Source organism: Nyctereutes procyonoides, unplaced genomic scaffold (genome assembly GCF_905146905.1).
Source record: "Nyctereutes procyonoides isolate TBG_1078 unplaced genomic scaffold, NYPRO_anot_genome, whole genome shotgun sequence".
Taxonomy (NCBI): domain Eukaryota; kingdom Metazoa; phylum Chordata; class Mammalia; order Carnivora; family Canidae; genus Nyctereutes; species Nyctereutes procyonoides.
The window spans coordinates 8,642,168-8,654,946 of NW_026575025.1; the positions used below are offsets into that span (position 1 = coordinate 8,642,168).

General features: G+C 42.4%; 1 protein-coding gene across 14 annotated transcripts in view; it reads right to left on the reverse strand.

Annotated features, from left to right (window-relative positions):
* PPP6R3 (protein phosphatase 6 regulatory subunit 3) overlaps positions 1 to 12,779 on the reverse strand; it is a 150,619-nt gene that overhangs the window by 68,670 nt on the left and 69,170 nt on the right. For all 14 annotated transcript variants that reach the window (XM_055314472.1, XM_055314465.1, XM_055314454.1 and 11 more), the window contains 4 exons: positions 10,400 to 10,586; positions 6,878 to 7,015; positions 4,153 to 4,218; positions 1,497 to 1,609 (listed from right to left, as the gene is read on the reverse strand). In XM_055314472.1, coding sequence (XP_055170447.1) covers positions 1,497 to 1,609; positions 4,153 to 4,218; positions 6,878 to 7,015; positions 10,400 to 10,540 — 458 coding nt within the window. In that variant the 5' untranslated portion in view covers positions 10,541 to 10,586. The remainder of the gene's footprint in view (positions 1 to 1,496; positions 1,610 to 4,152; positions 4,219 to 6,877; positions 7,016 to 10,399; positions 10,587 to 12,779) is intronic.

The window sequence follows — 12,779 nt, forward strand, 5'->3', positions numbered from 1 at the left end:
TAACCTATGCAAATGGCAACTTTACATGGATCAACCTAACACTACTATAATTACTAGTATTTCAATGTGGAATGTCTTAGATTTACAGAATGAGCACATACACCATGTGCCAAGAATAACAGAAGTGGGGAAGGAAAATGATATTTTACTTAGAAACTGATAATTTAAATTTCACTACTTCAGAGAATTAGTCAACCCCATCCTATTCTATGACACAAATTGGGAAAATACAACTCTACTTCTCAGATGACAGACTTTAAAAATGATACCACATCTCTAATTTGTTCCTTGCTCATCTCACACTTGCCAGGTAAATAATACACACAAATGTTTTATTTTAATAAAAGGGCCTTCCAGGCAGGTAAGCCAAAAGAAGTCAAATGAGTGTCAACATATAGCAGGACCAGAAGAGGCCTGACAAAGTCACCAGCAAGAATAGCAGCAGTGGGGCAGCCTGGGTGGCACAGCGATTTAGCGCCACCTTCAGCCCAAGGCATGATCGTGGAGACCCGGGATCGAGTCCCACATCAGGCTCCCTACGTGGAGCCTGCTTCTCCCTCTGCCTGTGTCTCTGCCTCTCTCTCTCTCTCTTACGAATAAATAAATAAAAAATCTTTTAAAAAAAATTAGCAGCAGTGGCAGTGACCTGAAGCAGGACTGCCATCTGTACTCAAAAGTGCTAATTGTATGTATACTCTCCATTTACTCATCCAAAGTGGGAAATGCCTGATGTTTCTCTATTAAAACAACTTGATTGATAAATAAATAAATACATACATACATACATACATACATACATACAACTTGCAGCTATATGGATGCAGATTGAATGTAGGCTCATGCTCAATGCCAAATATTCTTTCAGAAAATGTGAGAATCTAGAAAAACTGGTGTCCGTTCACAAATTTCAAAACAGCACACCATCCGCAAGCTATCTTCCACCCAAACAGGAGATGGCTGTTCACAAGAAACTGTCCAAAAATAAGGGCAGGGTAGTACAAAGAAACAAACCATACAAGACTTGTAACCCTTCAAATCAGGTGTGGTCAGGTTGCCCCTAGTCAGCTGCAAAGGTATATAGTAAACCCTAAGAAGATCTTCTGGTAAAAATCATTGACTACATGAGTTAGTTTGTGTATCAGACTATTCTCCACCAAAGACTTGTGGAGCAGGGACCATAGTCATGATGCACTATACCATCTTACGATGGCTTTATGAAATTCTAGTTTACAGCTATTTGAAAAGTTCAAAGTCTACATATAAATGTCATTTATTTACATTCTTACCCTGTAGGTTTCCACTGGGCATCATAAATGGCTGAAATCAGATAAGCCGGTTCTCCTACTTTCTCCCCCATCCCAGGGTTATTTTGCAGGAACAGGATTCCCACAGATGGAAGACTTACCAACCACTCATACTGGTAACACATTAAATAGTATCAGTTGAAAAAAAAAAATTTTTTTTTTAAAACAACAAGAACAGAGTTTTAAACATACTTTTCTAGAGTGGCAAGCAGGGGATCTGGTTCTGTACTGTTCTGAATTTGTAACATCTGGTCTCTGCTCAGGCGAACAATTTCACAAAGTGACTGTGAAGCATTTGAATGCCGCTAAAGGAAAAAAGTACAATTTTAACTATAAAACACATAAAATGTCAAATTTATAAGAAAACAATAGCAAGGAAATTGCTTAAGAAATAACACAAATTAACAATGGCCCTAAGAAGCTGCAGTGAGTAAAAAGTCAAGCTCAGAAGAAGTAATGTAGGTCGACACAGGAGGATTTGGTTCTGCCAGGGTAATGAACTTCACATAACAATACTGCACAATACAGATCGCTTTATGTAGGGACATGGGATCAAAGTTCTGGCAGGGGAAAATTTCTACAACTGAAAACTTGAAAAAGACACACCCCCAATATACAACTGACCTTTGAACAGCATGGGTTTGAAGTGCACAAGTTCACTTACACGCGGATTTTCTCAATATGGTAGCGTACTTATTTAAATGTATTTTCTCTTACGATTTTCTTAATAACATTTTCTTTTCCCTGGTTTGCTTTACTGTAAAAATATGGTAGGTAACAGATGTACAAAATATGTGTTAGTTGATGATTTACCTTACAGGTAAGGATTACAGCTAATAGCAGGCTATTAGCAGTCAAGTTTTATGGAGTCCAAAGTTTTATATGGATTTCTGATTTCATATAGGGGGTTGGCACCCCAACCCGTGTTGTTCAAAGGTCAATTATATATGCTTTTATCAGCATAGAAGCTAATAAATCAGCACTGATTAAAAAAAAAGTCAAATATAGCTTTCTGGAATATACCAATGGGTAAGAAATACTGCATCTTCCTCCACTGTTATTATACAGTTTTCACCTTATAGGAAAGGTCTAAAGTCAGCCCCCAAATGCATCATGTCTCATGGAACATGGCACTGAGCACAGTCCACAGACTGAGCAGCTATGTGCCCAGCACAGGGAGACAGTGAAATGCCAGCACTGACAACACACACGAACATATCAAAATCTACTGACTAGAATTAGGAATTTAACATTTCCTTAATAAATATAAACTGGTCCGTATGATTTTAGCATATAATTTATCACTTAGTACAAAAGAGAAGTATTAATAGGACTTTCCAAAGGCAAAATTAACTTTCTTGCAAGTCAAGTAAAGAAGGTGCTAATGCCTCAAATGCTTTGCCCTTCAAAAGAAGAGAAAAAAAAAAAAAAGAGCTGCAGACTTGGGCTTCTCTTTCATCAGTTTCTTCTGAGCCTTGTAGAAAGGCAGAATTTCCTGCTGGGCAATCAAGTTCTTCTGTTCAAGAACGTGAAATCCTAGCAATAAGCAAGCCTCGTCCATGGACATGTATTCCCTGTGAATAGGAGAGGTCAAGCTCCCATCATCACTCTCCATGGCCCACACTAACCACACTTGTATCACACAGGAAACATGCTCAGGAACCATAAGAGGCGTTATCAGCCCACTCAGACTGCAGGCTCCCTCTAAACAGGACTTCTCCCACTCCACACCCAATACAGGTACATACTGGAATGTGTTCTGAATGTTAACAGGAATGACACTGCACCAGAGCACCAGATGCACTGTCCCAAGGGGAAGATGGGGAATCAGTGGCACATTTAATGATTAACTTGGCAGAGGGAAGGGGTTGTTTTAGATGAACTCCAGGTATCAGAAGTTTTTGAATATACCAGAGTAGAGGGGCTAAGTCAAAATGAGTGAGAATTTCCTCTGGTTATACACTTTTACCTTTGTGCTAATTCTTCCATGGTGCTCACTCTTCAATCTCACTGGCAACCTCTGTCATACAAGAAGGTCACTTGACCTTCCCATGACATATCCTGCATATCTACTTCGCAGAAAGGAGGCTGAGCAGTAGAGAGCTGTCATGTCAATAGGCAGAAATGGCGAAATACCAGCAAGTCCATAGGGCTCAGGCTGCAACAAAGGGTGGCAACAAGAATAGCAGCAGAGCAGAAGAGCAGACAGCTTCCTCCACAGGGGCCAATGGGCTAGGCTAATCCTGGAGACCCAACCCAGACGGGCATCCTCTCAGCACAGAGCTCAGTCTTCAAACTCCAGAGCAGCTTCAATCCTATATTGTCAAGCCAATCCCCAGCACCAGGGACAAAGCCAAACCTGCTGGTGCCAGAAGCCAGACCAACAAGTATGACCGCCAAGGGTCCAACACTTAGGGGTTCAACGGTGGCAAAGATTCTGATGTGCTGCCAGGACAGCTTTAGCCAGAACAGAAAACCCAAGTGCAGATGTGGCTACACCATTTAGGCTAATGATGTGTATACAAGGAGAAAGAAGTAGGATGGAGGAGGTCTGTGACAAAGTTAAGCAGATTCAGCACAAAATCCCAGCTCCAGAAGATGGAGGAGAACCATTTTCCAAATTTTGGAGCTATTTTCCATATTTCTGAAGATGATCTACACATCAGCAAAATGTAATATTTTTTAAAGCTTTGGGGTCTTAGAAAATTGCCCACTTTAAGAATGCCAGATTATACCTGTCGTCTACATCCATGTCTCATACAATTAAGATTAAGCTCTATGCTCAAATAAAAAGGTTTCAATTTTTTTAAAAAAAAAATCAAGTTTACAGTCACACAGAAGAACTTACATCTTCTTCTTGCGATGGATGAACTATTTCCACAAGTCTCTGGATAATTTGCTCCTCATTTAACCACTGTAAAACACATTGTAGAGGTAATCATAGCAATGCGTGGCTCTTGTTCAAGCCCCAATGAAGATTAACATACTTGGAAATATCCATCACATTTTAAGTAGAATGTTACAGGTTTCTCTGGACTTTGAACACTACAGGAAATTAAAAGTCCCCCAAGGAAAATGCCAGTGAATATATTATTTAAACAGTAGCCAACAGTACAAACTATGCCCCAAATTACAATTCCCACTTAAAAAATTCTAAAATCAGCTTCTTAGCCACAGGGTAATTCTCAGACACTAAGTACTAAAAAGGTCTGTATTTTGTTTGAGGGTGTGTGTGTGTAATTTATAGATTTTTTAAGACAGTATTCACCCTAAGACAGTTTCACAGGGGCTTTGGGTAGCTCAGTCAGTTAAGTGTCCTGATTTGGGCTCAGGTCATGATTTCAGGGTCAAGCTCCATGCTGAGAGGCAAATCTGCTGAAGATCCTCTCTCTCCCTCTCCCTCTCCCACTATCCCTCCCCTTACACACGCACGCTCTTGCTCTCTGTCAAATAAATCTTAAAAAAAAAAAAAAAAAGACAGAAAAATTGAGAAAAGCATGATTTAGTATCAAGCCTCTTAAAACATGGTAAGTTAAAACATGAACTTTCAGACTCCAAAACCAAAACAGCCACAGGAGACATGGGGGGCAGGGCACCACAGCAGGAGAGTTTATCTGCCCAGTCAGGAGTTAGTAAAGAGCTAGTATCCTGCCTAGGCAACCTCTTTCTCACCTACATGTGAAGTAGTGCTGTAAATGAAAATAGGAGAATAAGGAAGAATAAATTAAATATCAGCTAGCAGAATGTTAGGCAGGAACAGAAACACCATACTAAACAAGGCATTTACAACCGAGAAAGGACACAGAAACAAAAACAGCCCGAGAACAAAACCCAAAGGTTAAAGGGAAATTGGAGGAAGTAGGGAGGCACAGGGCTGGAGAGCAAGGAATCAAACACAATTTGCTAAGGGCAGAGCTGCCTGCTCCCGAAGGAGAAAGGTGCCAAGGAAAATGCAAACAAAGCTGCTAGAGGGTAAAGCTAGTAGAGGTCCAACTTTACATTTTAAGATCAATTTTTAAATAGGCACAGGAACACCCTCCTGGGGATCTTGTGAAAATGCAGATTTTTACTCAGTAAGGCAGAGGTGATGTCTGGGGCCATCCTTTAGTAGTGAGGGAGGTGGTGGTGGGAGTTCCTGACCACCAAGAAAGAAGGAAAGAAGCTTTGTGAGCTAGGGAAGGATCAGCCCCACACCCCTACTGCCTGCAGAGCCACTAATAAGCACTCCCCCAGGGCGGGCACCCAAGTCAAAGTTTCTAACTACTCTTCCCCTAACCTAGGTCTGTATTAACTATCACCATATCCCTCCAGAAGTGCATCTATTCCTTTATAAATTGCCCTAAAATTCAACCCAGAAGTGACCAAAGGAATTCTAAGAAACTATATTTAATAATTTTCTCCCAGAGCAATCCAAATGTAAAGCTGACCCTCCCTCCCCCTTGCCCTCAACAATCTTTTCTGGAATCCTCAACATGTTGAGAAAAAAATATCCACAAGAAGACATCTAAAATGAACCAGCACCCCAATTTAGGGTTCCTTCCCATAGGCAACTCCAAGACATTCACTAGATACCCTCAGCTGGTGTCCTCACAATGACCAGGTTCTCCAGACTCAGCTCTGACCCCTCCCCCTCACACAAACACGCATACAGGCATGCCTGCTCACCTCAGCAGAACATGCCCTTTCCTGGAATACTACCTTACAGAACCTCCTACCTCTCTCCTCTGGTTCTTTGAATCTTTAATTAAAATTGGCATTTCCAACAGAACTTATTTCAAAGAAATGAGTAAATGATAGGGTTCAAGGCTGAGTTTTAAGGATGGAACGGATTGGGGAAGGTCCTGGAAGAAGGCAGTGAAAAGAAGGAGAGTGGAGGAGACAGAAGACAAGAAGAAGGGGCAAAGATAAAAGCCTGTGAGAAATCTCATCTTCCAGTCACTCATACTCTCCCTGTTCCCACCCAAATTCCACCTAAGACAGCTCTTCAAGAGGCACACATTTCTAAAATAACCCTCTACCAAAATTTTACAATGTGTGCTTTTGGAAATAACCCCCATTCTCCTTCCTATTCTATGATCCAAACAACCCACAAGAGGAAAGTTACCCTGAAGGCTGATTTCTTGGAAATACCTGCCCCCATCTCTGCAGCCATGACCCTGAAGTGTGATCACACTCCCAAGAGTGACGGCCCACAGTATCCTCAGATGAGATGCGTAACTCCCAATCTTCTGCTCTTACCACCAGACCAGCTCTAAACACATCCTCAACCCATTCTACCACCCCACTCCCACTGAAAATCAAACCAGTAAAGGGTAAAGGACCCTTCACAAAGAAACATCCCAGGCACCTCTGGATGTGCACATCTCAGAAACTAATCCTGCAAAGTCAGAATCTCTTTCTACCTAGGAACAACCTTCCTTCCCCGCTCCACCCTCCTCTTTGCCCCCGCCTTACCTCCTAGTTTCCCAGACAACCTTCCTCTCCAATCCCCTGGAATCCCTCCCAGCACCCAGCAGCCCTGTGGGCTCCTGGGCCACTTCCCACCCCAGTGAAGGTGTCCTAATTCTACTCACATTCAGCACATCTTGCCTGGGCTGTGGAGGCTCGATGCATGTCAGGAGCCTGAGCAACAAATCCATGATGGCCGAAGTTCCTATGTGCTTTATTATAAGGTCTACAAAATCACGTTTCTTCTTTAAGAAATCCACAATCTAGAGGAGAACAAACCAAACCTGAAAGACACGTAACTGGGGAACTGTGAACTTTAGCATGTATTCCACCTCACCCCTCAAATTGTTGGCTCTCAAATCCCACCACCACCTGAAGTTGAAGAATGGTAAATGCTGAATTAGTAATCACATATAAAATTGGAAAGTCCACTATAATTGTTATAGAATGCAAAAGCTCCTTAGGGAAAAAACCTCTCAAATTATCACACTCTCTCATATAAATACACCATAACAGAATATCTTATTTCTATTCACTTTCATTATTAATTTTCAAAGAATAAGGATAACTTAATAGCCCATAAAGAGCAAAGAATGTATCATAAAATAGTTTATGGATAAAGCAAGTTCATTAGACTTTGCACTAAAATGCAGGATAAATCTTCAAAATCCTAATTAGTCTCTCGCAAGTAAGAAAAAAAATTCAAAGCATCAAGTATTTTTAGGTCAGTCTAAGTGGCTAACTCACCTGCTATAGCAACATCACATTTGGGTTTTATGTCAGCAGTCCCTCTGTCTAGATTAACAAGAGGAAGGGGAATGCAGAAGAGACGGGTGGCTACACAGAAGAGACAAGAGAAGCTACAACTACAATCAGGGTCTCTCTTCTGTACAAGAAGAAGAGGGAGTGTGTTCTGTCCTTCGCGTGCCTCCTGTCCATATGCACCAAGTGTCTCTTCAAAAGTCCTCAAAGCAACATGGCCAGTGTGGCAGCAGCTAAGTCTCACCAAAATCTCTCAGGAGGCCCTAACATGGGATTCTGCATTCTAGACAAGGAAAACAAGGCACAGATCAGTTAAGCATCTTGCTAGAGCCAAACCGTGGCTGCCCTGAGGATTAAGCTTAGATTTGTATGCCACAAAAGCCACAATCCTGCCATTATCCCACATGAGGAAGGCTATGAGCCAGAGATGAACAAAAACTGCTTCATGCTCTCCAGTGCAAATGTGGGAGCAATGATCCCATGAGGATCCTCTGAACAGTAAGGTTAGATGTTACAATATAAACCTCAAGAAGTTATATACAATTCATCCACTCATAACTGAGTCACACAGTTGTTTTAAAAGCACAATAGAGGAGAAAAGAAGAAAAAGTCAGACATAACCAAAATATTGCATGATTTGGTGGCAAAAGCACTAGCCCAAAGGCACCGAGTGCGGCCAGTACTGTGGACAGCACAGCAAGGATTAAAGGTGTCCTAGATCAAGGACAACACCGTGGAGATGCTAACCTCCCCCCCGCCCAACACTGAAGGTATCCCGTAGCTGAACATCCTCCCTGTGAGCTAATGAGCATTGGCTAAGCCCCCCGCCATCACCTGCAGTTGCATGCATCTTCACTAACATCACGAGACGAGAAATCTTCACTGGCAATTCTCAAACGGAGAGAGGTGAAGAACGAGGGTGACTGAATTCTCTCATTTTCATTCCAAAAGTCCCAAGCCAAGAAGCACAAAGAACCATGGAACGACTGGGCCCCTTTCTCGGAATGTACTCGGCATATGCCATCACCTGTGCACACACATCTGACCTGGAAGGCCAGCACAAGCACTGAGAGTCCCAGAAAGTTTCAAGTGTATTCTCACTTGATATAAAAGGTCTGGTGAACTCTTTGATGGGGTCTAAGGGATGATATCTCAGACACAGACGTAGAATGAACGGACTTGTGCCCCTCCTTGGAAACTTGTGGTGGTACCACCCTCTCTATCTCTTGTCTAGATCATTAATGAACAAAATATAGAATAATTTTTTTCTCTATTATAATTTGGTTTGGGACAGGAAGTCTTGGTGGCAGAAGTGGGATAGTAATCTTAGGCCCCAGTTTACCAACTACCTATCTTCTCCTTCTTCTACTTATTTAAAACTTTCAGGATGTAATTTCAGGAAAAAAGTTTATTCCTCAGCCCAAACTTCTGTTTCCCCTCAACCCTAACCGCAAAGAAAAAATAAAATTGCAGATGTAAAAATAAAGTAATAAAATAATAAAATAAAATAAAATAAAATGTCTGGTGAGACCTGGGGCCCTGAACTTGCGCTCCCCTCGCATCGAATGAAGAGAAAAAAAACATGATGAAGGTGGAAGGCCTGTGTCAGTAAAGGCTACAAATACCTGAAAGGACCAGTACCTTGTGTTGATGGGACAGCGTGCACTTTGCTAGAACGCTCAGCGGGACTATTATTTCTCACCAGAAGGCGGAAGAGGGAAAGACAGCCTGTATTACAGTAATCATGATTTGGGGATTACTATCTAAGAAAAAAGAACCTCAATTCCAATACATTTAGGAGGATAATCCTTCCTAATTAAGAACATGAAAGAACAATCTTGTCTTTCTAAAATAAAACATGCATCCACTTTGCCTTGGCAAAGGACATACTATGCCTAAAATAGTTCCATCCCTCCACGTCTGCTGACAGCAAGGATGGGTCACGGACCCTGTTCTCCATGGGGAAGAAGCCAGGCCCAGCTGGTCTGACCAACTGCAGTTCTGGCATCACACCCTCGCTTGCCACGCTCTGGCAGGTCTGTTTGTATTGGAGCCTCGGAGGCTCTTGCTGCTCCTTGGGTGCCTATTTCCAGAAGTGGATCATAATCTCCTGGTAAGCACATCCTTCTTCATACCAGTATCCACTAGAGCAGTGACTCTCAAATTTTAGTATGCATCAGTCATCTAGAAGGCTTATTAAAAATTCCAAATCACTGGGCCCCACCCTCAGAGTGTCTGATTCATTAGGCGTGAGGTGGGGCTTACAAACTTGCATTTCTAACAAATTCTCAGGTGGTACTCATGCTGCTGGTCAAAAAACCATACTTTAAGAACCATTACATATGTAATAGGTCCTCGGAAAATCAATTTCCTAATTATATCTGAGTTGTTGAGGAACAAAACAGATGTGAGGGGTGGGGGTGGGAGGGGGGAAGGGGAGGAGCAGAGGGAGGGGCAGTTCCTGCCACAACAGTAAAGGAGGATTTTCTGCCCAGCACTACTGGACAGAACAGCAGTCTAAACAGAGAAGTCTAGGGCACCTGGTGGGCTCAGTAGGTCAAATGTCTGATTTTAGCTCAGACATTATTCTAATAATAAAAAAAATAAACAAAGATGTCCAAGCTAAACACTTAAGTTCTTAAGTGGAATCAAAATAGAAAATAATCACCATATGTATAAACTAATCATCGATTACATTTATGGAAATGCTTTTTCATTTAAAGCTTCATCTGTGTTGTGGTCATTTGGGGGGAAAAATAAACTAACTGTCGCTTCACCAGAGTCACTATAGAACCTGGATGGAAGGCCCACTCAGAATACTGAAGCAACAAAATTACTGGGGGATCATCAGAACTAATACTTACCTTCTGGAAAATGATATTTACCTGTTCTGGTTTTCTGCTGATAAGAATACTGAGCACCTTGCTGAAGAAACTGGCAAGTAGCGGGTTCAAGGGGGAGTCGTTTAGGAGGAAGCTATATAACCTCATGAGCAAGGACTCGTCTTCCCCCAACCTATCGTTCATCTGGGAGACATCAGAAGTGAGCAACTCACAAGATATATTTGGGTACCTAGAAGAACAGGACACTTGCATCATCATCTGTATTAACAGTTTCATTATAGAAAGTAAAACATAAATCCGAAAGGCTTCCTAAAATTTTGTGAAAAATAACAAAATCACCTCTGAATTAGGAAATTTTAATCCATTCTGTCCAACCTCTAAATTAAAGTGAAATTCTCTACTGCATCTATAAAGTTACTTCTAAAGCAAGTTTCAACAGGATACACTTTCCCCAACAAAACTAGAGCACACCTAGGACTCGGGAAGCTTGGGAGGCCATGCTGCGGAACAGGGTGTGGGCCTTCTTGGACAGGACTGGCCAGATGAGGGAGGTAAGAGCCAGCAGCCTGCTCTGGCAGGAAAGTGGCAGAGCTGGTAGGACAACCATAGGGGACACTGGTTTCCAGGAAACTGCACTACACACAGTACGACACAGTACCTCCTTAACTACTTAAGACACATTCAGGTTTCAAGACCCATCAGCCACCTCTATTTTCACAGGAGTTGCAAATGTACTAGAAAGCTCTTTTGGGGGGCTCATCAAGTATTCGGTCTATATTACACCATAAGAGAATAAATATTCTAACATAGGGAACTGGAGAACAGGACATCAGCCTGAGTCACCCAAATGGGAAAGTTGTGTACAAAACACAAGCTCTCATGCCAGCCTTCCCAGCCTTCCAAGGTCTTCCAGGGATTAGCCCACTGACAGGTCTCACTGCTGTGGGTCACAGACCTCTTCCACAGACTCCACAGCCCTGAAAATACCTGCACCCCTATATCATGCTTGCCTCTGACCATCAGAGCTCTCTCTCTCTCTCTCTCTCTCTCTCTCTGAAAACCAGACAGCTGATCCATTTTCTCCACTCACTCCTTTTACCACAATCTCTCTTCCGTTTTTAACAGCAACAAAGGCAGACTCCAAGGCTGGTCCACATGACATTCTCTACCACCCCCAATTTCATTTATCTGCTCTTTTTTCCTCCTTGTTAAGCAGCCAGGATCCAGTACCAACTAGTCATCTGGAGTGGCAAGTCAAAGGCTGGCTGGACAGGAAGGTGACAAAACAGCAACAGATTGCTGTATGACAAGAGAGAGGCAAGGACTGTAGTCTGAAATAGAGACAACACCCTTTGAGGCACCCAAGATAAGCAAGGGCTGCCTGCTCTGAGGTCACTGGCTCAAGAGGCTACTGGCCACAGACCAGAAGGCTGCAGACCCTAAGAGGGTCTGGTGTGAGGCTGGAAGATGTAACAGTATGAGAATGTCCCCAAGTGAACCTTTGTAGGGAGGAAGAGAAAGGAAAAGAAAGACAACAGAACTGGCAGGTGTGTGGGCATGAAGATCATATTATCAAATAGCTGTCTTCTGTGGCTCAGTCAAATTAAAGTCTTTCCTCCTTACTTTATGAAATATGTGGGCTCAAAGATGCCATAATAGAAAGTTGTCATTATGCCAGGGCAGGATAATGCAGTGGTTGCAGGTGCAGCTTCTGGACTCACACTACCTAGGTTCAGACTCTGTCCCTGCTATTTACAAGCTGCATGACCTTGGACAAGTTACTTAACCTTCCTGCCTCAGTTTTCAAGTCTGTAAAATTAAGAAAGTAACCTTTACCTCATGGAGAAGGATAACACAAAATACTGAGAAAAAGATGGCCTAGAATAAACAAAAGCTAGCTGTTTTTATTCCTCTGTATTTTCTAATGTATAGAACTTCTGAAATACTGCTGTAGGGGGCTAGGGGGTGCACTGTCTCAAATGCCCCAATTTGAAACTGCTGGCAAGTAAAGCACAGGTAAAAGACAGTAGACCTCAAGTGAGGCTGCAAACCAAATGCATAGAGTGTTTTCCAAATTCTGACACACAAGGTCCAGAACAGAGCATGGGCATTTAAAATATCTTTTTTATGAAATTTTCACCTATTTTCCCACAGTGACCGAGACATATGATCTAGCTAAAGAAGCACATGTAAAGGGTCTGGGCCCTATACGTAAGGTTCACAGTCCTGGTTCCAGACAGGCTGGGGCTCTTCTCTCTTTCCTAAACATTAAACTAGCTCTAAAACACCCAAAGACCCCCTCCATTTCTCCCCTCCCCCACTGTATGCTCTGACCTCAATTCCTCTGTAGTGAGAACACAGAAGCAAACAGAAGAGAACTGCACACCAACCTACAGCTGGGCTTCTTCCTCCTCCCTACCCA